The following is a 27,042-nucleotide window of genomic DNA, read 5'->3' on the forward strand; positions in this document are numbered from 1 at the left end:
TGAAGATTCATTGAGACTAACAGGTCATTTTTTACCAAGGCATTTGCATTACACTCACTTAAATGCCATTGCCTGAAACCAGTACGGCTTAATCAAACATAAGCTTAGAATGTGGGCATATTTAATCTTTTAAATGAATACTAGACAGGACTTCAAAAAGGGAAGTATGTACGTGAGAGAGGGCATTTAAGAGAGCTTCCTTTGTCCACAGGAACTACACTCATCACACAAAAAACCTTAAGTGCAACATATGCGGCTTTTCATGCCGATGATTTTTGTTGTATTGTCACGGAATAATGATGCAACATCAGCAGTGACCTGAAATGGCTGCAGCCCCTTTGTGTGTGTTTAGTAACACAAAAGAGGGTATTTCAGTCCTGTGAGTGGAAAAAAACAACAACAAAAAACAAAAAACACTTTGTATATAAAATAGTTGTGTTATACAAATAAACTTCTCTCTCTCTCTCTCTCTCCCCCTCTCTGGATTGGGAAGCTTGATACTGTCAAAATAAGAAAATTATTAAAATAAAGATGTTTCAGTTCCTCCGCACTGCCAGACCCCAGACTGCTTTGCTACGGAGGGGCTAGACAGTTTTATAGTTTCTGTGCGATTCGCTGCATAAAGTTCTGCATAAAGTGCATTACAGTTCTGTATTCATTTGAGGAAACATTCCATTGTGTATTTCAGCCAGCCTTGCTACTGAAATAATAGAAATATATAGAGCTTTTAAGGTGATCATGTCTTGTTTGGAAATGGGGTGAACTTAAAACAAAAAAAAAACACTTAAAATCTTGTTACTGCTTTTTTTAACAGTACTCCTTTTGAAAACATGTCACTTATTTCTATTAATACATATAATGCTCTAACAACCCCGTGATATAACTCCCGCAACATTACAAATTATGAGTATAGTACTTATACTCATAATTTGCTTATATAAACCGTTTCTTGGTTCATTGCAAAAAGTCACTCTCTTAAAGTCAGTTTGGAAATATGTGCCCAACTTACCATAAATCACTTCATGCTACATGCCTATTAAACGCTCAGCACGTGGAGCTGGCGTTCCATTCGCTGCTGCTCGTGCTCGATCCCGCGGGTGCAAAATTCGAGCCCTTTCGACCTCTCCCAAGATCCCTGAAACATTCTCGCTTTATGGGCGTTTAATGCGTTTCAGATGGCGCAGCCCGCGATATCGCCCTTTCTGCGCGAGGTGTCTTCCCAATCACGAAGCCTCGCACCTACGGCAAGTCCACCGCAAGCCCCAATTGGTCCGTTACTTTGCAGACAGGCGGGGAGTGGTTCGTTTGTATGGCTGAGTATCTGTCAATCGCGAGCGGCTTCACCCGCCCCCTGGGTTCTCAGCGCCGTGGCTACACACACACATACAATGAAAGGGGAGGTTGAGTCTGAGGAGTCAGATGAGCGTCTCGCACACTTATGACAGGATATTGCAGCGGTACACGAAGAAAGAGAAAGAAAACGGAGATGATCTTGCGATGCATCATACAGAAACCTAAAAATGACAATAACTGTAGCTGAAATCGGGACGGTCACAAAGGTAGTCTAGCAGCGTCCAGTTGTAAAATAGCTCTTTTTTTAAGAAAACGTGACCCGCGATTAGCCTAATTGCAGCGGTTTTGGCTCGCACAACGCTGAATATTCGTCCTTAGAGACACCAACCAACGTATTTGACAGGTAGTTTTAATTTAAAGGACAAACCTGGAACGATTACAGAATGGCGACACAGAACGACTGTTGTGTCAAGGTCTCATTAAGGTAAGGTAGAGGCGCTCCGGAATCGCCGCCTCGGTGGGGGTTAAATTAGATATAGTTGCCGACCTTTGCAATATTTGTCTGCCGCCAAGCAATTGTACGTTTCCTGTTTTTCCTCTGCTGCAACCCCATTCAATAATTGTTCTCAAAAACAATATTTTTCTAAATATAAATACATATGGGAGTCAAAAACGCGTGCCTGGCCATTCTTTTGTGGGTGTTTCTGGTGTACAGAATAGCCTGAGGTACGGTACTTTGTCGGGCAGTGACTCGCCGAGGATAATTTTAGGCGGCTAATTGTCTTCATAATCCTCTTTACGCGGCTGGTCACTGTGTAGGCTACTGTACCGCAGTTTAACGATGGCAGAAACTTGCGAGCCGCCTATCTAATAGCACAGGTGTGGTTGACAGCGCGTGATGCCAGTTGATCATTTCTGCAGGAGTCTGGGATACAGCATTGCTTGATTCCTGTCTAGCGATGACTTGCAAAGCTTTAACCGATGCTTTATGTCGGCGGAGTTTTCACTTCACTTTTTTTGCCTTCGCTCTTTGCGCAGTGACAAGTATTGCACAAAAGAAGAAAAGGAAAAAAAGAAAAACTGCAACGATAGCGGGCGTTGCAGCAACTAGCCACAGCGGTCTGACACAAAGAACTGCGGTCCCTTGAAAAACGGCGGAATGTCCTTCACCGCTTTGGCTTTGTTGGAGTAGCTTACGGATACACGCTGATTTTAGGAGTCTGTTTAGAAAACAATATTGTTTTGATCCAGCAATGCGAAGATGCTTGTACTACGATAACCACAAATGGCATTTTCAGATTGGCTGACTTGATATTACCGGGTCTTTTACTCAAAATCGCCAGGTAGTGAGCTAGCCGTAATCACCAGCCTATTCCATAAATAAAACTTTAATAATATTTAGTCGGTTGAACTGAATGCTGAACAAATCGGACGTATGTGATGCCATAGCCGCTGTATTGGTGTTAGGTTCTGCTTTGAAGGAATATAGAAACGCTGCCGTTATATGGGGACAAGAGGTGTGGTCTTGTCTCCAGTCTGACCACGACTGTCTACATTACCTGAATCCGCGTGGCTACAAAATTCGGCGGCACGACATTACCAAACGCGTTGCTCTGTTATGGCACAATAGAAAGAGTAGTTTGTAGAAAGAAAGAGAAAATGCACAGGGACTGTCATTACATTTTGGAGGAGGTCACGCCAGACTGCCTGAAAGCCTTCCTAATACTGAGCCGTCTCGCGCTTGCGTAAAAAGACGCATCTGAGGTGGCAATAGCTGCCCCGCAGCTGGCGCGCGGCCGCAAGTCCAGGTGTGCAGCGGTTGAGGTTTAATTAATTCATTAATTAATCTGACGCGCAATTTAAATACAGAATTCCATAATGAGTCAAGAATGCAAGGCTGATTAACTAATATGGGTGAGCTGGCCTCTGCCCCCTTCCAGTAACCCCCTCCTCCCCACCCACCCCCTGAGGTGTTTAGACTGTTCCAGCTGAATTAACTTGAGCTCAATTAGTGATAGGATATGAACCGCGCGCAGAACCAGATGGGATGTCTGTGGGGGGAGGAACGTGGGCGAGTGGGTGTGGAATAGTGCCGTCTTTATGTGGGAACGCTTTTGATAAGAACCGTAGCAGTAAAATAGGCTTTCAGATTTTTGGACGTTCGGCTGACGGATTGACCAAATTAGGGGTGACTAAGTATTTTGGGGTGCTGTGATGAGGGTCAAGCGGAAGTCACATGGTCAGGCGGTGTGTTCAGGCGATGTCTCCTTCCGTGTGTATACACACCGCGCTGTCACTCAGAGTGGACAGCTCGCAGTCCATTTCCTGTTTCTCAACCATCTTTCTCTCAAAACCTTCCAGCCATTTTATTTCTTCTCATGTTTTTAGTGCAATACACAGACATCTGTATCTTATCAGTACTGTGGTGACAATAGACGATGGTGAATGTGTGGTTGTGTTCGAAGCTCCTTTATACTTGGACACCTCACAGATGTTTCCTGTATTTAGATAGACAGACAGATGGATAGATAGATAGACAGACAGATAGATAGATGGATAGATAACCTTTATTTATGCAGGGACATCCCATTGAGCCCAGGGTCTCCTTCACAAGGGAGTCCTGATTACAGTACTGAGCAGACACATGAATATGAAATAAAGCAATTCCATGTATACGCAATAAAACAATCAAACCTATTGCAGCTCGTCCCACTGGTCTATCTTTTGTCCCTACTTTACGGAATCAGCCACACAGCAGATCAGTGAATCTGCAGAATTTGGCTTGGTATGGTGTCTTTAATCATTACCTGATTAAAAAAAAAATCCTTTTTGGTTTCCATGCAACAGAAGTGAAGCGGGAGGTCAGCCGGGCCTGGCAGCATGGTCTGCACCCCCAGCTCCTCGTTCACTCATATATATTTTCATAAATGCCGCTTATTGAGTTTTCCCTAAACCAAGTGTACACAAAGTCCGTTCTGTTAACTCTCACCTCAGACACACTTTAAGCTCCTCACCGCAGAGGATGAACAAGAGAACAAGCTGTTTGCCCCCCTGAGCCGAATGATTTATTTTTTGGGGAGCGGGGTTGTCACTGAGGTTGGCCTCATCTGGGAACCATCCCGCACCACTCTGGTTCCAAAGAGCTGGAGCTCAGCCGCAATACGACCAGACCTGAAGAGATTAATTAGTTCACTGGGAGCGGGGGGCTGATTGTGTACGGCGATGGAGGAAGTTATCTTTGAGCTTTGTGTCTGTTTCAGTTTTTCCCAGGCAGATTTCCCCAGAGAACTGAGATAACGGGAATCTGTGGCTTCTTTTGGAATAGTTCACCGAGGCTTGCCTTTGTAATGAAATTAATTTATTCTGCAATTAGGAGTTTAATGTCTAATCTTGAGAATCTGCATCATGGAAGCATCGTAACAAAAGGCAGTGAGAGACAAACAAAAAAACATAAACCTAATAAATATTAGAAGTGAGTTTGCCTTCTATGTTTGATTTTTTAATTCTTTTTATTTTTATAAAGCGCTTGTTTGATTTGTCCAAATTCAGCTCTGCTTGATGCATATAAAAATGACCCTTATTTGCTGTTGGATTATTGCACTTGGATTAGCTAATTTGCTAGTGCAGTAAATCTCTGTGAAAAAATGGATCTTTCCCAGTAATGACAGTTTCTGTTTGCTGAGGAGGGAAGTGCGGGGGACTGGGCTGTTTAGATCTGCCTCAGATTAGAGATGTTTCACGGTGGTCTTGAGATGTCGCAGCAGTTCAGCGCTGCAGCCTCACAACACAGAGCCCCATAGGCTGATTACTTCTGTGACACTAAAAAGTCACTAGAAGTGTAACGCAACATTTAATGTAATCTTACTTCCATATGTACAGTATTTGTTCCATGTATATATCCAAATATATACAGTGAGTGCCATACTGTTTGGGACAATTACATGTTTTTTCTTGATTTGGCACTATACTCCACCATTTTAGGTTTATAACCAAATTCACATATGGTTAAAGTGTACATTCTCAGCTTTTAGTTAAGGGCTTTTTGTAATACATTTTGGTTTCACCATGTAGAAATTGCATGAATAGTCCTCCCATTTTAGGGCATCATAATGTTTGGGAGAAATGGCATCACTGGTGTTTCTGAATAGTCAGGTGTGTTCGATAGCTTCCTTAGTGCAGCTATAAGAGAGCTTTCAGTATCTAGTTTTGATTCTAGCCATTTGATTGCCTTTGGAGTCTGTTTTTGATGTTTATCAACATGAGGACCAAAGTTGTGCCAATGAAAGTCAAGGAAGCCATTATGAGGCTGATAAATAAGAATAAAAATCAGAGACATAGGTCAAACCGTAGGCTAACTAAAATCAACTGCTTGGAACATTATTAAGAAGAAAGAGAGCAGTGGTGAGCTCAGTAATCACAAAGAGCCCTCTGTTTCAGTATCTTCTGTTGATCTCAGGAAGAGGTGTAGTCTTAATTTGGTAGCCTTTTTTATTGAAGCGCTGGAGGTCGTGCTGATGTGCTGAAGGTCACGGGTTCGGAACACTGGGTCACAGCGGGCTGTCTGAAACATGCCCGCGGCTCTCCTCAGTGTAAATAGCGGTTGACACCACTTTCACTGTCCGTCTTTATCGCAGAAAATAACTCCACATGTTAGAGCCCAGCTGCTAAAAAGTGGATTTAAAAGGTGCTTCACAGCCGCGGCAGCCCAATGTGCATAAAGAGGGGTCCTGAGCTGGGGTAATCACAGGAGCTAACCTGGAACAGGAGCACCAACACCTCCGCTTTAACGGAACAGGATGGCTAACATTTCAACATTGGGGACATTTTCCGCAAAGGCAGCAGGAAGCAGAAGTCTCAGTGTGGAGTTTCAGTGCTTATTGGAGTCTCAGTGCTTTTCAGAGTCTTCGTGTGGAGTCTCGGTGCTTATTGTAGTCTCAGTGCTTATTGGAGTCTCAGTGTGTCACCTGTGTAGAGGTACATCCGCATTAGCTGCAGTGTCCTGCCCACTGAAGGCCCTCACTGTCTGTGAGGGGAAGAGCTCACTGTATGCAATGCAGACCAGGTCACTTAGCACAAATTATAACCGACAGCTGTGATAATCCTCTATCACGGCTGCCTGTTCTCCACAGCCCCCCCCCCCTCGCCCCTCCTCCCTGTGCGCAGGCCACACTGTGGGCAGGCTTCAGCACTGATTCTGCTGTGGGGGGGCGAGGGGGGGTAGAATGAGTGAATTGATGGTGTCCTCTTTGTGAATGGGTAATCGGGTCTTTGGACAGAGCCCTGAGGGGGAGGGAGGGAAAGAAAAGGGTGGTTGTGCAGGAAAGAGAAAAGGGCTGGGGGGGGGGAGGAGGCAGGAAGTGTGTGCCCCCCTTCCGTCACCCCCCCCCCCCCCCCCACTCCGTCAGTGTCAAAGGGCTGCTGTAGAGAAAATAAACCCGGCCTCTCTCCGCGTTCTACAAAGAGCAGTTTTTTAATTGCTAGCGTGTCGTGGGAGATGTGGCTGTGGACGTGCTGGAGGAGACACCGTCACAGAGTTTGGGCTCTTGGAGGACCCCGCCGACCGGAACCAGAACCTTGAGGCGATTTTGGATCCCGCACCCCGTCCCTCACCTGCCTGGCGCCCAGGCGGTGACTCTAACCTGGGGGGACGGGACAGGACTCAACTCCGGTCCTGGAGGGCTGTTCTGTGTTCCGGTTTCTGTTCCCACCCATTTACCTTAGTTTTGGTTTCCTAACCGCTCCATAAACAAGGCTGGTTCACTCCTGTACTTGAGCTCTGTTGGATAAACATGCAGTCTGGAGCTGTAGGTGGTGCTTACAGTATACACATGTCAGGTCAAGATATGATTGAGCCAATTAAAGAATTAATGGCAGAAGTTGTCCTAAAATCCTGAAACGGACCGGCCCTTATCGTGGACCCCCTGCTCTAAGCGAGGAGCAGTGGTCCTGAGCAGCACAGGTGTCAGCAGGGCTGGGTGGGGTCCGGCTCCTGTGTGCCGGTTCTGCTCTTCCCAGCTTGCAGCCCTCTGAGGTGAAGCGTAGCGCACAGCGCCGCACCTGCAGTGTGCATTTCCACTTCTGATTTCCATCCAGCAGAAACGCTCCTTGAAATTAGCACTTAAAATATGATCAAGTGCTGAGATAAGAGTGTGCTGACCCCGCACCACCAGCTCTGAGCATGCAGCCAGGACAACAGGAGAGGAGGAGACAGTTTGCGTTTTGCATATCGTGGTATTTTTATTTTTATTTTTTTGCATTCTCTCTTGTGCAACAGGGCAACAGCTCCTCGGGTGCCCAGGAAGCAGTGGAGTTTTTGTGCTGTTGTTGTATTTTCGTGTTGGTTTACAGAAACGTTTTCTCTGTTTCAGAGCCTTTGGGCTCTGTGAATTTCGGATTTTCGGGTGGGGAGCGGGGGGGGGGGGTGTTGCGGGGGTGTGCTGTGTGGGCTGCGCGTGGGACAAGGCGGCTCGTTCCCATCAGCAGCTCTGCACCTCTCAAACGCTGACCTTTGACCTCCTCCTCCCTTCCATATGCACTCCGGTACGGTGATAACAGTTTTATCGCCATTTAGCAGGGCTTCCACTGCTTGTTCTATCCATTTACAAAGCTGGATGTTCACTGAGTCCAACCAGGTTATCTCTACACTACGCTGCCATGCTGGAATGCTCCTCTCTGTGTAACGGCAGTGAGTGAGGACGCTCGCCGTGTGGGATAGCGGTGAGATGAATTAGCGGCCAATCCCACGCACCAGGCCAGTCAGACTCTCTCTCTCTCTGTGTGAGCTGGTCCAGGTGGGCTGGCTGTAATCGGAAGCTCCTCCCTCCTGTAGTGAATGACCGCGGCTGTGAGTCCAGCTGTCAGTCAAATCCCCTGCTGTGGAGCGTGTGGAAGGAGGCGGGTGCTGGCAGTGATGTCGTTCTTGTGCACTTTACTGTCACGTGACACGGGAGGAAATTATACAGATTTACGACTCATTGATTCTGTACAAATGGAGAGGGCTGAATGAGAGCTGTGTGTGTGTGCGTGTGTTTGTCTGTGTCTTTGTCTGTCTGTGTGTGTGTGTGTACGCGCGTGTGTATGCGCGTGTGAGATCTGAGCTGATACTGTATTATGTGCTCACAGTGAACATTGACTTTGCACTGTGTGGTCAGACACACCAAACGCACGAGAAAGGAGATGATTGTTCAGTGGTGATGTTAAAAATAGCTCCGCGCAGAACAACCGCATTGGTCTGTCTGTGTGCCGAGCCTCAGTCTGTTCCTGTTCCTGTCTCACCTGTGTGTGTGTGTGTGTGTGTGTGTGCGTGTGTGTGTGCCTGCGTGTGTGTGTGTGTGCGTGCGTGCGTGTGTGTGTGTGTGCCTGCCTGCCTACGTGTGTGTGTGTGTGCGCTTGCATGTGTGTGTGTGTGTGCGTGCGTGTGTGTGTGCCTGTGTGTGTGTGTGAGTGTGTGTGTGTGTGAGTGCCTGTGTGTGTGTGCCTGCCTGCCTGTGTGTGTGTGTGTGTGTGCACGTGTGCGTGTGCGTGTGCGTGTGCGTGTGCGTGTGCGTGTGCATGTGCGTGTGTCTCCTGAGGTTTCGGAATCTCTGCACCCTCGACGGACCCCAGGGGTAGCAGAGGTGCTGAACAGCCCCGGGGCCATGTCACATGCGCGGTGCATGCTGGGAGACGGGCTGAGTCTGGCCCCTCAGGGTACGGACAGGCTGACACTGCGGAGTCTGGGTGCCTTTCATGTTTATCAGCAGCTCCCGCAGACGCTGGGTCTGAGCCTGGGGAGGGAAGGGGTCCTCACAAGGGGGGGTAAATCCAGACTCTCAGCACTGGGTCACACACCCCCATGCTGGGTCGGGGTGCTGTGAGAGGGCTCGGTTCTGGAGGGGCTGGGTCCGTTCAGTGGTTGAGATGTACAGCACCATTCAAACCAGCCAGTTGCTCATTTAGCTTAAAGTGTTTAAGGTAAATAAGGCTGATTCATGAACATCAGTCATGTGACTGGTGGATGCCACACCTGTGCAAGGAAGGTGGCTAACCTTTAGCATAAGGTCCATTTTTGGCATATGTAACAAAGACCTATAGCACATGGCACAAGACCAAGAAGAACAGGGTGGCAGTGCAGAGAACTGGGATGGTAGCCTCCACGGTTGTAAATTTCCAGCTTGGCAAATTGATTGTATGTACAATACACACACACACACTCTCTCTCTCTCTCTCTCTCTCTCTCTCTTCACACACACACACACACACACACACTCTCTCTCTCTCTCTTTCACACATACACACACACACACACACACACACTCTCTATCTCTCTCTCTCTCTCACACACACAGCTGCACCCCCCTGCAGCTCAGGGGCTGACTGACCTTCAGCTCTGCAGTCAGAGGGGGAATCTGAACCCGTTTCAGCACAGCTCCCTGAATGTGTGTGTGAGTTTAAGTGAGTGTGTGTGTGTATATCTGTAAGTGTGTATCTGTGTGAGTGTCTGTGTATCTGTGTGTGTGTGTGTGTGTGTGTGTGCCTGTGTATCTGTGTGTGTGTGTGTGTGTGTGTGTGTGTGTGTGTAGTGTCATACTGCATTTTCAGAGAGACTCTAATTGTTCAAAGTGATATTGGCTTCACCCCCCCCCCCCCGCCCCCCAGGTCAGTAGACAGGGTTCAGGCTGCAGCGATTGGCCCAGATTTGGGGCAGCTCTGAAGCGGAAGCGTGCGGCTCTGTGACATCATCGATGTTCATCATCTTCTGCGGCAGGGTGCCCTGGCTCGCCGTCCCATCCTTAACCAGATTCCCGTCCCCTGGATCACTTCCACTCTCACAGGATCAGCTCGCTGAGGGGCGGGTTTGCAATCCACACCCCCAAAGCTTCCATACCCCCAAAACATCCAGAGCATCAAAGCTTCCACACCCCCAAAGCTCCACCACCCCCAAAGCTTCACCACCCCCAAAGCTTCCAGAGCATCAAGGCTAACGGGACTGCTCTCCTGTATTGCTGCTGCTTTGTCTTAGGGACTTACGTATGGCTCCATACTGCAAATTAGGGTCAGTGCTTCGCCCCGTGTTTTATCACATGTATTTAATCAATTCTGAGGGAGCAGGAGGGGGGGGTGGTAGTGGTCACATGACCCGTTTTGCGCGTAAATCAAAGAGCAGTCCTCCTAACGGCGCCTCCGACGCATTTTATCTTCGGGATTCGGCCACCTGGCTCTCTCTCTCTTTCTCTCTCGGGCAATCCGAGCGTTCGGACGCCTTTGCCCAACCCTTCGGACAGTGCTGCCCGGACCAGAGTCATGGCGATGCAAAGCGACAGCAGTTGAGTGAAGGATGGCGTGAGCTCTCGCACTGCCCCCCCCCCAACCTCCCCACTGCCCCAGGGTGGGTCCGGGGGGGCCTGGGGGGGCTGGGGTGGTCCTGTAGAGGCTTGCCGCTCATTAGTGTCCCACGCCACGCCCCTCTCCTGTCACACGGAGTGCTTTTGACACCCCTACGGAAGATACGCCACCGCTGTGAGAGATCTCGCCCCGAGCGGGCAGCAGCTCTGATGACCTGCGCTAATTAGCCTTTCCTGCGCGGCTGCTGCGTGTGTGCTGCTAGCACTGTGCTGCTAATGCTTAGCGCTGTGCTGCTAGCACTGTGCTGCTAATGCTTAGCGCTGTGCTGCTAGTGCTGTGCTGCTAACGCTTAGCGCTGTGCTGCTAACGCTTAGCGCTGTGCTGCTAGCACTGTGCTGCTAATGCTTAGCGCTGTGCTGTTAGCGGTGTGCTGCTAATGCTTAGCGCTGTGCTGCTAGCGATGTGCTGCTAATGCTTAGCGCTGTGCTGCTAGCGATGTGCTCCTAATGCTTAGCACTGTGCTGCTAGTGCTGTGCTGCTTGTGCTGTACTGCTAGCGCTGTGCTAACTGGATGTAATGTACAGTAGTGATGATGATGATGATAATGAGGTGGATGGAGCAGTGTGGACTGCACTGTGCCATGACTGACAGGGCTGTTTGAGGAGTGGGGGGGGTGAGTTATGTGTAAGACCACAATCCTGTTAAATGGGTGTGGTGATAAATGGGCAGGGGGGTGGGGGGTGTTCCTGCAGATCAATCAGTCTGAGAGAGGCAGTGGAGCAGGAGAACTGTAGTGGGGAAGTGGAGTTGGGTTCTGGGTGGGGTTGGGTCATATAGCAGGGCTGGGAGGGTTGGGGTCATATAACAGGTCAGGGGGTTGGGTTATGTACCCGGTTTTGAGGGGGGTTGGGTCATGCAGCAGATGTAAAGCTCAGCTCTGGGGGCTGTAGTTGCCCCCCCCCCCCCCCATGCCCAGTCCTGGCAGGCGTTTGGGAGGCGCTTGGCGGGCAGAGGGCCGCTGGCAGGACTGTGGGCACCCGTGCCAGACTGGCGACGAGACGGGTGACAGACGAGAGAGAGGAGGGTGGCAGCCCCACCCCTGTGCACCGTCCCGCCACCACCTGCCCCCCTCAGCTGCTCTCCTTCCCCAAAGTGACCCTAACTTCCTCCTCTCGCTACCCCTCCGCCGCGTAACCAAGGTTACGGAGCTCTCAGGGTGCACTCATGGTTCGGCTCGTCAGAACCGCACCTGTGCTCCGTTTGTGGAGGTTTCCTTTATGGCCGTTCTGAGAGCTGAATGGAGCACAGCCGTATGACTGCTGGGGCTGCATGTCAGCAACCAAATATTCAGCCAGATCCTTTATCAGTGAAGTCAGGCCTACCTGCAGTTCTTTACATGTTACATATTACACTTTTCTGGCTATTGCTATTAAGACATTATAACCCTTAATAACTGTAGGATCAAAGTGAAAAATGTTATTAATAATATCGTCAGTAGACATCATGCCGCATAGCTTTAATAATGGCATTAGGAGACATAACATAACATCAATAATAACAATAGCAGCCATAGCATATAGCAGCAATGACATTTGTGGCTACACCGTACCTTTAATAATAGCATTAGCCTACATAGCATAGCATTAGGAGAGATAGCATAGCATTATTAGTAATATCTTTTCACTGTTTTCATTCTGATTCACCTGAGCACTATATGCACTATATAATCGATGAATTAACTATTGCTAGACCTCTGTGTATCGTGTTACAGTGTATGGACAGAATTTTTCCTCCCATGATCCAAAGCATTTTTTCTTTTGAGGATTATTTTTGTTTAAAGCTAACCTTGGTGGTGATTCAGAAGGCACCATCTTCCTCTTCCTGGAGCAACATTTTATTTTTTTTGTCTTTAACAGCACAACATCTCATTGCACAGTGGCTTTGTGCGCCAGAGAGTATCTGGTGTGATGACAGGCGAACATTCCTCTAGACCCTGCAGTGTTCCATCGCAAATCGCCGTCCTTCACTGTCATTGGCCAATCGATACTGTCACTGAAATACAAGATGGAGGCTGGGGGGGGGGGGGGTGGGAAATGGGAAATGGTCCTAGCATCTACGGACAGCTCCTCCCTCATGAAGAAGGATGTGTTTCTATAGTGGATGTGTTTCTATAGTGGATGTGTTTCTGTAGTGGATGTGTTTCTGTAGTGGATGTGTTTCTGTAGTGGATGTGTTTCTGTAGTGGATGTGTTTCTATAGTGGATGTGTTTCTGTAGTGGATGTGTTTCTATAGTGGATGTGTTTCTGTAGTGGATGTGTTTCTGTAGTGGATGTGTTTCTGTAGTGGATGTGTTTCTATAGTGGATGTGTTTCTGTAGTGGATGTGTTTCTGTAGTGGATGTGTTTCTGTAGTGGATGTGTTTCTATAGTGGATGTGTTTCTGTAGTGGATGTGTGTATATAGCGGATGTGTTTCTGTAGTGGATGTGTTCCTGTAGTGGATGTGTTTCTATAGTGGATGTGTTTCTGTAGTGGATGTGTTTCTGTAGTGGATGTGTTCCTGTAGTGGATGTGTTTCTGTAGTGGATGTGTTTCTGTAGTTGATGTGTGTATATAGTGGATGTGTTTCTATAGCGGATGTGTTTCTGTAGTGGATGTGTGTATATAGTGGATGTGTTTCTGTAGTGGATGTGTTTCTATAGTGGATGTGTTTCTGTAGTGGATGTGTGTATATAGTGGATGTGTTTCTATAGCGGATGTGTTTCTGTAGTGGATGTGTGTATATAGTGGATGTGTTTCTGTAGTGGATGTGTTTCTATAGCGGATGTGTTTCTGTAGTGGATGTGTGTATATAGTGGATGTGTTTCTATAGCGGATGTGTTTCTGTAGTGGATGTGTTTCTATAGTGGATGTGTGTATATAGTGGATGTGTTTCTATAGTGGATGTGTTTCTATAGTGGATGTGTTTCTGTAGTGGATGTGTGTATATAGTGGATGTGTGTCTATAGTGGATGTGTTTCTGTAGTGGATGTGTGTATATAGCGGATGTGTTTCTGTAGTGGATGTGTTCTGTAGTGGATGTGTTTCTATAGTGGATGTGTTTCTGTAGTGGATGTGTTTCGTAGTGATGTGTTCTGTAGTGGATGTTTCTGTAGTGGATGTGTTTCTGTAGTTGATGTGTTTCTATAGTGGATGTGTTTCTGTAGTGGATGTGTTCCTGTAGTGGATGTGTTTCTATAGTGGATGTGTTCCTGTAGTGGATGTGTTTCTGTAGTTGATGTGTTTCTATAGTGGATGTGTTTCTATAGTGGATGTGTTTCTATAGTGGATGTGTTTCTATAGTGGGTGTGTCTGTAGTGGATGTGTTTCTATAGTGGATGTGTTCCTGTAGTGGATGTGTTTCTATAGTGGATGTGTTTCTGTAGTGGATGTGTTTCTGTAGCGGATGTGTGTATATAGTGGATGTGTTTCTGTAGTGGATGTGTTTCTATAGTGGATGTATTTCTGTAGTGGATGTGTTTCTGTAGTTGATGTGTTTATGTAGTGCCTCACATCCCTTCAACTCACCAGAGCTTAATGCTGAGATGTGGAGCCAGAAGGCAGGGAAGGATAGTGAAATCTTCTTCCTATTTCTTTCAGCTCTGAAATCTTCCGCCCATTTCCTTCAGCTCTGAAATCTTCCACCCATTTCTTTCAGCTCTGAAATCTTCCACCCATTTCTTTCAGCTCTGAAATCTTCCGCCCATTTCTTTCCAAAGCCGCTCTGGCAGGGAGCTGAACCGTTAAACGGACCCTCCAGAGTTAATCTTCTGTTCCTCTTCAACAGCCGCTGAGGTGATTCATTTTGTTATGTGCAGAAGAAGATTCAGCCTTTTCTGCATAACATAATCCGATTTGTGACCCCATAAGCTTTGCATCAATTAAAAAATGAATTTCTATAATTTTATCTATACAGATTTCATTTTTAAAAAGAGGAATGTAATTATAATTCCTTTCCCGAGAAAAGATCCAAGCCTTAAAGGCATACAATGCATGATTTTCTACTTTGAATATATTGTAAAAATACCATGCTCAGTCACATCTATGACGCACTGGCAGTCTCTTCACATTTGCCGAATCCATGCTCCCCTGCCTGTATTTTTTTAAAGATGTGTTTGGGACATTTCTTGGCATGACTTACTTTTCTGTGTGGGGAGGGGTGGGTGTGGCTACAGCCTGTGGTGTGGGGTCAGGTTTCAGCAGAGCGTTTGTAGCTCGTTCGCTACTGCGATGGTGGAGGCGAAGAAGCACAAGCACAGCAAAGCGAAACGACTAGCCGACAGGGCTTATTCAAAAACCAGAGGCAACCTTGGAATCGCTTGTCCTTGATGGCAACTGCTATCAAAAAACTACACGAGACTACACGCGTTCCGTACCCACTCAGATACTTCCGGTGTTTTGCAGAGGGTTTCGTACAGTTGGTGACCTTCACATGATAAGTTTTGGGTTCTTGCTCTTGGTGTATCCGAGGGGTTTCTTACATTATAACCAGTCCAAAAACCGATCAGACGGGCCATAAATTGACTCGACCATGTTTTGTTTCTGCGAACCCACACCGTTGGCCGGCCCGAGGTGGAAGGGTTCCCGCTCTTGGTTCTGGTTGCTTCCAGTGTTTCTTCCTGCATGCCAACCAGGCAGTTTCCCCTCGCCATCGTCTCTGTCTGGCTGGCCCTGTGGGGGGTTAGGCCGGGGGGAACTGTGACGCCAGACAGAACAGCATCCTGGTCCTGCTCCGCCGTTTAACTCTAAAGTCTGTCCTACAGTACCACTGCGATTTGCCCTGTGCTGAACAAACTAAGTGAGCTCTAGCAAGCCGAGTCACTGAGCCAGCGCGTGGGGGTGGGGGTTCATTCATGGGGGGCACAGCGGTGTGCGTTTATTTTAAATGAAGTCGTTGTACAGTGAGGGGCGAAGGTGAAGCCCTGCTGCGTAACGGCGGCTCTCCCCGGGAGCTCGCCCCCGGTGCCGTGCGGCGGGAGAACGGCGAACGGAGAGCGGCGGTGTTTACTCCGGACCGGCCGGGGAATGTCCAAGCCGCTCAGGAGATTACCCCGTGTCAGCAGGTCCCCTGCTGCCTCCAGCTTACATAAGATAAGACTTTAATAAGCCTCGTCTGATATACCATAAACACGCAGCGTTTAAGATGGAATGAAAGGACCCTGTTAACTCCAGCGAGCAGAGCTCAGGCACTTCTCCCCGTTAACCCTGTAAGGTGTGAGAAATCGCAAAATATGCGATTAGAATGTTGTTCACTGAACATTCTAACATTCTAATGATGGTGCAACAGTCACCACTGCACCGCTGTTAATTGAAAGCGATGGAGTTCTAGAACACTGGCTTAAAATTTTGAGAAAACATTGCAAAAAAAAAAAAAAAAAAGCCAAAGGGTTAAAGTGGGTTAGAGTGGGTGGCTTCTGAAATGAGGGCTGGTGTTTGGTGTCCTTAAAGTCCCCGGCCGCTTTGTCTGCCGCTGGCTGCGCTTTTGGTGCTTTTCACCGGAACCTGACACCGCGCTCGCGGTGCGAGCTGCAGTTCCTCACAGAACAGAGGGGTCGGGTTAGGGTTAGGGTTAGTGTTAGGGTTAGGGTTAGGGCGGTTAGTAGGTAGGGTTAGTTGGTAGGTCAGGTAGGTAGGGTTAGCAGGAGTTAGGAGGCTCCGTGAGCAGGATACCGCTGCAGTGGAACATTCTAGATCTCTGCGTTTGGCTGCTTTCCAGGGGCAGCTGTGGGTCCAACCTCGCAGTACGATGTCCCTTCTGTCCTGTGGTCTGTCGAAAACGCACCCCCCCCCCCACCGGGGACCGTACCCCCTGCGCGAACCCGCGCTCTGAGAGGTGAGAGCACACATGGCTCGTCTGTCAGGTGACCCTTGACCTCTACAGCGTGGAGATCTGCAGAGAGGGCAGCCCGGAAGCAGTCCAGTCTCACACAAAAAAGCTGTCCCCCCCCCCAACATCTGCAGGTGTTCCTGATTTACTAGCAAACCCCTCTCACCTCTGTCCCACACAGAAGCAGAGGGACGTCCTGACCTGGAATTTCTCTGCTTGCCCTTTTCCGTGCAGGTGAATTATGGCTGCAGTGTAGCAGTGGGAAGTGGGGTTGCGACTCAGAAGGTTGTGGGTTTGATTCCCAATAAGGCAGTTACCCAGAACTGCATCTGTAAAATATCCAGCTGTGTAAATAATCGTATGTTTTCTCTGTTAAAAAATTATACCCTGAATAAGATCCACTTGTGAATACGGAAATGTCATGTGACGTTTGTGGTAAGTGGGTCCTGAATCGGCAGCGGTAACAATGAGACCTGAGCTTTTTGTTCTGTGTGAATGAAAGGAAGGGAAATAGCAGGAGGGGGGGGGGGAGGTGGGTGGGTGGGTCAGGACATGCTCAGGTAGCTTTCAGAACCTGTCAAGGTGTGATGACAGAAGAGCATTGTTAGCTTTTAGGGGAATGAATGAAGTTCTGTTAGCACACGGGGATGCTGTTTAGACCTGGCAGCTGGGGAGTTTGAGCTGCCGCAGATGTGCAGGTAAACAGGTAATGTCCTGTACAGACTGTTTAAAGGTACATGACACTGTAGGGAGATTCAGTGTACACAATCACTCTCACATGCACACAGACACACAACAGAACACATACACACACACACACAGCACACACAGACACACACACACAAGTACAGTTACTCCCATGCACCACACGTGCATATTATGAGGCAGCATATCTGATTGCTTTCAGGTCAGAGCCTCTCTCTGTTTTCGGTCTTCTTGGTCATTCTGACCACAGAGCTGATTCCACACACGTTCCTGTTGTGCTGGGTTTGAGTAAAGTCACTCCCTGTGCTGTTCAGGGTCAGAATAGCATGGTAGTGTAGCATAATGGTTAGCAAACTGGGCCTGAAGCTCTGAGGTTGTAGGTTCTATTGCCAGTGTACCCCTGAGCGAAGTCCTTGAAGGTGAGCTGCTTCAGTAAATATCCAGCTGTATAAATGGACTGTATATAATGAATATAAGCTGTGTGAGTCACTCTGGATTAGAGCACCCGCTATATGCCTAAATGTAAAGCACAGGAAGTGGGGGTGGGGGAGGGGGGGCACTTTATTTGTGGAATTCTGTCCTCATTTCATGATAAAATGCCTCTGAGATTAAAGTGCACTATGTCCTGTGTGGGGCCATGCACCATATGGCTTTTGTAAGACACACTGGTCTGAGCTGAGACAGGCTGTGGTCCTGGCTTTCAACAGCCAATGGGCTAGCCGTGTGTAAAAGATGGGGGTGGGTGCACTGCCGGTTAGCTGAACAGCGCTGTTACATTGTTACGCTCGCTGTTAGCTGAACAGTGCTGTTACATTGTTATGCTCACTGTTAGCTGAACAGCGCTGTTACATTGTTACGCTCACTGTTAGCTGAACAGCGCTGTTACATTGTTACGCTCGCTGTTAGCTGAACAGCGCTGTTACATTGTTACGCTCGCTGTTAGCTGAACAGTGCTGTTACATTGTTACGCTCGCTGTTAGCTGAACAGCGCTGTTACATTGTTACGCTCACTGTTAGCTGAACAGCGCTGTTACATGTTACGCTCACTGTTAGCTGAACAGGCTGTTACATTGTTGCTCCCTGTTAGCTGAACAGTGCTGTTACATTGTTACGCTCACTGTTAGCTGAACAACGCTGTTACATGTTCGCTCACTGTTAGCTGAATAGCGCTGTTACATTGTTACGCTCACTGTTAGCTGAACAGTGCTGTTACATTGTTACGCTCACTGTTAGCTGAACAGTGCTGTTACATTGTTGTGCTCACTGTTAGCTGAACAGCGCTGTTACATTGTTACGCTCACTGTTAGCTCTTTTTGAGCCGCACGCTTAATGCATCTCCATGGTGTTTGGTGGAGCGCGGCTCTTGCCTGAGGCACTGTTGTGTGGGCTGATGAGTCTGTCTGTATACGCAGAACACAGAGGCCTGTTGTGGACGTGCCTGTCCCTGTTCCAGCTGCGAGGACCTGAATGAATGAATATATATGTGCATATATATTTTATATATATGTGTGTGTATATATATATATACACATACGCAGTATGTGTACACTTTATATATATTTGTGTGTATATATATTTTTGTGTACATATACTGTATATAAAGTGTAAGCTGTTTCTATATTATTCTGTCTGTAAAATTTGTGAATGAAAAGGTTTAAAGCTCAGTAGCCTGGTTGCTTCTGTAGCGCTGTGTGAGTGATCGCCCAGAGCATGTAAATAGCCTGGCTGGCACAAAGCCTGCTGGGTAATCTGGCCCTGCCAGGAGAGAGAGAGAGAGAGAGAGAGAGAGAGAGTGGGATCTATGCAAATCCCTGCTATCAGCTCGGAGAGAATAAAACCCTCGGAAACTAAATACGGGATTGGCTGAACCAGGAGAGGAGGAACCTGGCCGCTGTGTCGAAAGGACCGGCGTTTTCTCTCAAGGCGCGAGGAGCGTTTAAAAACAAAACGGAATACTGTGCAGTCTGCAGTTAGTGACCTCTCGCTTCTCTCTACACACGGACGTGGGTCTGTGCCATGGGCAGGCTCACAGGGCCTGTGACAGTTCACTGGGTTTTTCTTTTCTGTATCTTGACGGTGATGATCGCTAATTGCAAGATGGCGACGCTGTACGTGTGCGAGGTCAGGACGGGGGGTTTGGGGCCACGGGGGGCGGGGAGTGCCCGGGGACCCTCAAGAAATCGTGCTGTAATTGTGCTGGAATGGGGTGGCCTGGGGTCGTGTGGGGCCCAATGTGCACCCAAAATCCCTGGGTGGGCCCCTGCCACAGATATCACTGTTCAGTGTGAGGAGTATATGAGTCCCGGTCTGTGCGCTAACCCTGTCTGTGTGCTAACCCTGTCTGTGCGCTAACCCTGTCTGTGCGCTAACCTTGTCTGTGCGCTAACCCTGTCTGTGCGCTAACCCTGTCTGTGTGCTAACCCTGTCTGTGCGCTAACCCTGTCTGTGCGCTAACCCTGTCTGTGCGCTAACCTTGTCTGTGCGCTAACCCTGTCTGTGCGCTAACCCTGTCTGTGTGCTAACCCTGTCTGTGCGCTAACCCTGTCTGTGCTCTAACCCTGTCTGTGCGCTAACCCTGTCTGTGTGCTAACCCTGTCTGTGCGCTAACCTATCTGTGGCTAACCCTGTCTGTGTGCTAACCCTGTCTGTGCACTAACCCTGTCTGTGCTCTAACCCTGTCTGTGCGCTAACCCTGTCTGTGCGCTAACCCTGTCTGTGCGCTAACCCTATCTGTGCGCTAACCCTGTCTGTGTGCTAACCTTGCCTGTGCGCTAACCCTGTCTGTGCGCTAACCCTGTCTGTGCGCTAACCCTGTCTGTGTGCTAACCCTGTCTGTGCGCTAACCCTGTCTGTGCGCTAACCCTGTCTGTGTGCTAACCCTGTCTGTGTGCTAACCCTGTCTGTGTGCTAACCTGTCTGTGCGCTAACCTGCCTGTGCGCTAACCCTGTCTGTGCGCTAACCCTGTCTGTGTGCTAACCCTGTCTGTGTGCTAACCCTGTCTGTGTGCTAACCCTGTCTGTGTGCTAACCTTGTCTGTGCGCTAACCCTGTCTGTGCGCTAACCCTGTCTGTGCACTAACCCTATCTGTGCGCTAAGTGCTGCTCCAGTGTAGGCGTGATGAAAAGGCCGCGCTCACAGACGATAAACACACTTCCTGCGTGTTTACTTGGCCGGGTCAGCGTCTGGGTCAGTGGATCCATCGGCGGGGCCGGGGAGGCGGTTCTGTGTGTGGGCTCGCCTTCACTTCCTGTCTGCGCCGCGCAATTAACAACCGCAAAGATAACACGGCATCGCATGCGTCACTGCAGCTGCAGCAATAAAGACAATTTCCTTCAACTTTTTTACCTGCGAAAATAAAATAAACTTCCCCGGGGGACAGTATATCAACTCAGAATGCACTGCGTCAGTACTTTGGAGCCCTGTATTGAGGGGCTGATGTTCTTTTTATTTTTTGTTGTACTGTTGCTGGTTTTTTTAGTGGTGTGTACTCTGTCCACAGAGGAGCTGAATAAAAGGTGCTAGCAAGCAGTCCTGGGCTGCTGTTGTGTTTGCGTGTGTTTATTTTGGGGGACTCGATTGTCGAATGTGACAAACGCTGTGGACTGACGCTGATGTTGTTGGCCGGGGTTGCTGAGTGAGTATTCCTGTGAAACGACGGATTCCAGCCGTCGCTAGCCATGGGCGTCTCGATAGCATCCGCGGGCGCGTTTATTATTTTAAATAAATGTTTACGAGCGTGCGCTGAAACTCTAGATTTTCCCGAGCCTGTACCCCCCCCCCCCCACACCTTGAGCTTTTCCACACTGGCGATGGTCAGGGTCTTTTTTTTTTTTGTGAGTGGAGTGTGTCCCCACTGTATGGAGGAGGCAGTCTTGGTCCAGTTGGAGCTGGTGCTCAGTGAGTGTTGTGAACGCGCGGTCTTGGTCCAGTCAGAGCTGGTTCTCAGTGAGTGTTCTGAACGCGCAGTCTTGGTCCAGTCGGAGCTGGTTCTCAGTGAGTGTTGTGAACGTGCAGTCTTGGTCCAGCTGGAGTGGTTCTCAGTGAGTGTTGTGAACGTGCGGTCTTGGTCCAGTCAGAGCTGGTGCTCAGTGAGTGTTGTGAACGCGCGGTCTTGGTCCAGTCAGAGCTGGTTCTCAGTGAGTGTTGTGAACGCGCGGTCTTGGTCCAGTTGGATCTGGTTCTCAGTGAGTGTTCTGAACGCACGGTTTTGGTCCAGCTGGAGCTGGTGCTCAGTGAGTGTTCTGCTACGCGCGGTCTTGGTCCAGCTGGAGCTGGTGCTCAGTGAGTGTTCTGAACGTGCGGTCTTGGTCCAGTCAGAGCTGGTTCTCAGTGAGTGTTGTAAACGCGCGGTCTTGGTCCAGTTGGAGCTGGTGCTCAGTGAGTGTTCTGAACGTGCGGTCTTGGTCCAGCTGGAGCTGGTGCTCAGTGAGTGTTGTGAACGTGCGGTCTTGGTCCAGCCAGAGCTGGTTCTCAGTGAGTGTTGTGAACGCGCGGTCTTGGTCCAGCTGGAGCTGGTTCTCTGTGCCCGAGCTGAATAAAGGAAGACGAGAGGCTCGCGGTAAACACTCACTCCCGTCGCTATCTCATGCAGGGGAAATGAGGGGGGGTCCATTTCCTTCGCCAACCCCTCCTTCCATGACCCATTGAACTGTTTTTTCAGGCGCTGGCTGGGTGGTGGTGGAGGAGGGGGGGGGGGGTCGACTTTGTGGGGGGAAACGCAAACAGCCGTCCTCGTGTGCCAGGGTGGAGAGGAACTGGGGGAGCCCAGTTAGCCTGCAGTCAGCACAGTTTCCTGCGCAGAGAGAGAGAGAGAGAGAGCGAGCGAGTGTCATAACCCCTTTCCCCTTTTCAAGGCGTTCAACAACATGAGGTATCCGGAAGTTCAGCGTGGAGGATTTTAAAAAACAAAAACACGGGGTGTCGCCGCCGGCTCCTCTAATCTGTGCTGTAAGGGGAAGTGGATAAACACCGCGGAACGGACACACAGAAAGAGGGGAGAAAATGTCGCTTAATGACGCTGTATTGGCTGAGTTACTTACGGTCCCTTGTTTTTTTATGTTAATGCCCATTTAAGCCGATTTCAATGCTTAGTGATACTGAAAGGATCTGGGTGACGATATAAAGCTGTTTTTATTGCCCCTTGGGGCCTTTCTCGGACAAACCAGGCCCCTGGATCTCTTCCCAACTCAGGCCCCCTTTCTAAACATCGGCTTCTAATTGGCAGATTTAACAAGGCGCCCTTTGTTTGCTTTACTGGTGTTGCGACTGTTGACTGCTTAAGATTTATGTAAAGGAGCCAGTAAAGCAACTGTACTGTCTTGGCCTGAGCCTATGGAAGACTGTAAGAGGCATGGTTTTTTCACCCTTGGTGAAATACTTTCCCACATGTCGCCACCTACTGGCATGGAGGCGTATCTGCCTCTGTCTGATATTTTTTTTTTATAAAGCTGGCGTGTAGATTGAGGAAGTCTGGCTCTGCTGGGCGGACTTCCTGAATGTTTATGCGTTTACACAGCGTTCTGAGGGCAACAGAGGGAATTGATATTGTGTCACTTTGGTTTTATTAGGAGGAAGCAAGCCTTTGTTTGCTTTATCCTCCTGTATTTGGTTGGTGTGTAGGGTGTAATGGCAGCTCTGTTGTTGTGAAAGCGATTGTTACCACTAAATGGAGGAATAAAAGATGACACCTCAAGATGACCCCGTGTCAGACCTTGTCCCCTGACACTGTCCCCTGACACTGTATGTTGTTTTCAGCTGAGGCCAACCCCCCCAAACCTCTTTGGGATTTTTGGTCTCTCCCCAGTGAGCAGTAGTTGTGTCCTTCCTCCCCCGGCCTGTGAGTGAGCAGCTGTCTGGTGTGGTTAGGAGGCAGCTGAGGCCTGCGGTGTTTGGGGTGGGGGTGGGGGGGCGTTAGGGGGTGAGGGGGGGGTCTGCCTGAGGACCGAACCCAGCCCAGCATGGGGGGAGTGACTGTGGTGCAGGCGGGCTGGGGGGAGCTGGGTGAGGGTGAGGGTGAGGGGGGGGTGTAATTATTCACGGGGTTTGCACTTCCTGTCATAACCAGGTCACGGGATCGTCCCGCTGCAGCAGAGGTGGGGTGGGTGGGGGGGTGGGGTGGGGGGCGTGTTTCTGAAAGAGTGCCGATGTTGCGCTGCATTAATGAGGCCACAGACCGGAGAGCAGCGTCTGCTCCCCCTGTCTGCTTCACGTTTTTATTCCGCACGACCGACCTCTTTAATCACACCTTTCGGCCACGAGAGTTTAATAAGGAGTCTGTTAACTGTGCCTCAATCTAGCACTAGATCAGTGAAAATCTAATGCGCTGTTTACAAGTTATTGCATTACCAAGCAATGTTAAGGAAGACTCATCTGTCAGCGCAATTTTTTTTGTATTTCAGAAATGTGGGGTTTTATGAGGAAATAGAGTTACTGGAAAGTACTGAATTGCTTTTAATCACATTTTTAAACACAGTTTTGACACACGGCCTGTTGTGTGGCTGCGATGCCTGTCTGAACACCTCCTGTCTGGTCAGAGTGCTCAGTGAACTGTTATAATTACCCTCCTTTTTCAGGCCTGTGTGATCTGTAAGTCGATCAGGTCAGTTTAATGTGTCAAAGGGATTGATCTGATTGGATCTTTATGGGCTGTCATTCATCTCTTCCTGTTCCGTGGGCTTCCATAGCTGTGTGGGGGTGTGTTTCTGCGGCCTGTAGTTTTGGCAGTTGAGTCGATGCTGTACTTCGGCTCATTCAAACCCCCCCCCAAGCTCCACCCCCCACTATACGGAATATAGAATGCGGTCTGCTCTGATTGGACGTCACTGTAGCTGCACCTGAATGATGACCCAGCAGATGATGAGGCACGCGGGACTGCAGTATGTGTGACTGCTGCAGATCCGCAGACATTGCCTGCTGTCTTACTCTAGCTCTCATCCCTTAATGCAGGCCTGTACATCAATCCGCAGCCCAGCGTTCGTTACAAAGCTCCTTATTATATATTATAGGTATGTGCATACAGTAAACCCAGAGAAACTGCGAAACGTTAATTGTAAAAAAGGACACGTGGCTGTCTATTGAATATCTCTTGTCTTGTCACACTCAGTCAATCAATCTGACAATTCTTTACATTTTAATTTTTTATAGGGTCTTTTACACTCTTATTGTGTGTGGTGGAGGGAGAATCCTTCCAGTGACCTTTCAAAAGATTATTTAGAGTAGTTAAGTAATGAATGTTAAGCCATGTGAAATATGTGAACCTGCAGTTCTTTCTGTCTAATTCCGTTCTTGTGGGCTGCTGTTCCGGGGACGCTGGGGATTTGGGGGGGGGGGGGCGGCTGGGGAGACCCATAGCAGGGGTTGAGAAGTTGCACGTGTCATCGCTTTTTGAGATTACAGGGCAGCAGGGTGAACCCCTCCCCCCGAAAACCCTGCAACAGCACACTCAGTAACCCCCAAAACTCAAACAGCACACTCAGTAACCCCCAAAACTCAAACAGTACACTCAGTAACCCCCAAAACTCAAACAGTACACTCAGTAACCCCCAAAACTCAAACAGTACACTCAATAACCCCCAAAACTCAAACAGTACACTCAATAACCCCCAAAACTCAAACAGTATACTTAATAATCCCCAAAACTCAAACAGTACACTCAATAACCCCCAAAACTCAAACGGTACACTCAATAACCCACAAAACTCAAACAGTACACTCAATAACCCCCAAAACTCAAACAGTACACTCAATAACCCCCAAAACTCCAACAGTACACTCAATAACCCCCAAAACTCAAACAGTACACCCAATAACCCCCAAAACTCAAACAGTACACTCAATAACCCCCAAAACTCAAACAACACCCCAAATATACCCCAGAACTCAAACAGCACAGACGGAATACCCCCTAAAAAGCTATGAGCAGACTTTGGATCAGGATTATGGGCCAGTTTCACAGACACAGATAAAAGTCTCCTGGACTAAATTCAGTTTTACATGGAGAATCTGTACTCAAAATGTGATTTAGTCTTGGGCTTAATCTGTGTCTGTGAAATTCGCCCTTTATGTCATGGTTTATGCACAGAACATTCTTCTTTTCAGAAAAAATAGGTTCTGTGGAAATGAGAAGTCGTGAAATGAGTTACTGAGAAAAGGCATTATGCAGAAGGGGAACATGGGAAACGTGTTCTCCACTGAGCGGTTCACCTGCTCACCTTCCACCTGGTGTGAAGTACAGCATTTCCACTGTGTCCAGGTGTGAATGGGTTCTGGATTGAAGCTTATTACCCATTTTCCAACCAGCAACAGTTTTTGAGTATCAGAGTAAAATTCCCATGTTACATTATTAACATGGGAATGCCAATTGGCAGACACGCTTATCCACATTACATTAACATTGCATTACTTATCCAGGGCGCCTTACACAACTTTTTACATAGCATTTACGCTGCATCCATTTATACAGCTGGATACATACTGAAGCAATGCAGGTTAAGTACCTTGCTCAAGGATGATGGCAGTGTCCTACCTGGGAATCGACCCTGTAACCTTTAGGTTACAAGACTAGTTCCTTACCCATTATACCACACTGCCACCCAGGGACATGCGATACTGGAGATCAGCAGTGCTCACGGGACTATGAGTGTGTGACATCACTGGGAGGTCACATGGTCCCGTGCGTGATCGGCCATGTCCTCATCTCTCGCCCCTCCCCCTCAGGATCCGCCCTCAGATGGCGAAAGAGAAGATCGAGGGGTGCCACATCTGCACGCTGGTGACCCCCGGAGAGCCCCAGGTGCTGCTGGGAAAGGACAAGGCCTTCACCTACGACTTCGTGTTCGACCTGGAGGCGCAGCAGGAGCAGATCTACTCCGCCTGCGTGGACCGGCTGATCGAGGGCTGCTTCGAGGGCTACAACGCCACCGTGTTCGCCTACGGACAGGTCAGCCCCCCCCCCCGCCCCCGCTGCAGAGACGCACACCAACACCACCACCAACACCAACAACACCACCAACACCAACACCCATCTCACTCCAGATTAAGCCCTAAGAATGCTGCACACATATCACATAATACATTTGCATTTGTATAAGTGTGCACACTCTCTCTGACCCTCTTGCACGTACTTGTGCAAACACAAATCTGATCACATGATGTACATAACTCCACTGCTCTCTCTGGTGTTCTCAGACTAATGTTTGCTGAATGCCAGTGTATGGTGGAGAGAGTATGACTTTGTAAACCCCATTAATGGGTGGGACTTGCCAGTGCTGTCAGCCAGACTGATAAAAACCCTGAACCAATCAAAATACTCTGCTGACAAGGCCAGGCTTTCTGACTGGTTCAGAATGAACAAGTCTTTCCAAGCTCCACCACAGGGTGTGAACACACTGTTTTTGCTCTCCCAGGTCATGGATCTCTCACACAGATTGGTTTTAATTGCGTTTCTGTGAGAAGTGCACTGAGAGTGGAATGTTTGTAATGTATGAACAGTAATTGGGATAACACACTAAAAACAGAGCGTACACATAGCCATAGTGTGCCAGTGCATGCAGAGAGAGAGAGAATTTGTAAAGGGTTCCATTGTGTTTTGTGGATTCACGGATGGAGTCTAGTTTTCGTAGAGATACCATCTCACAGTATTGAGTGACATGCATTGAAAGTTCCGCCTGTACACCACTGAAACTTAAAGAGTTCCTGTGAAGCCAGGTGCACATGAACACTGATCAACCGTAGAGCCATTCCTCATTTGACTGTCATTCTCATCACCTTGCTTGTATGCGGAATCATCATGGCAGCCAATCATTTCAAAGCACGCCCATTTCCCAGACTGCCAGAGGAATACAGCCTTCCTCCGA

At 48.6% G+C, this 27,042-nt stretch overlaps 1 protein-coding gene across 1 annotated transcript in view; it reads left to right on the forward strand.

The window, feature by feature from the left end:
* Positions 1-1,366: 1,366 nt before the first annotated feature.
* kif21b (kinesin family member 21B) overlaps positions 1,367-27,042 on the forward strand; it is a 68,327-nt gene continuing 42,651 nt past the window's right edge. Inside the window, exons 1-2 of the mRNA XM_064304741.1 lie at positions 1,367-1,777; positions 25,904-26,126. Coding sequence (XP_064160811.1) covers positions 1,737-1,777; positions 25,904-26,126 — 264 coding nt within the window. The 5' untranslated portion in view covers positions 1,367-1,736. The remainder of the gene's footprint in view (positions 1,778-25,903; positions 26,127-27,042) is intronic.

Source organism: Anguilla rostrata, chromosome 13, assembly GCF_018555375.3.
Source record: "Anguilla rostrata isolate EN2019 chromosome 13, ASM1855537v3, whole genome shotgun sequence".
Lineage (NCBI taxonomy): Eukaryota > Metazoa > Chordata > Actinopteri > Anguilliformes > Anguillidae > Anguilla > Anguilla rostrata.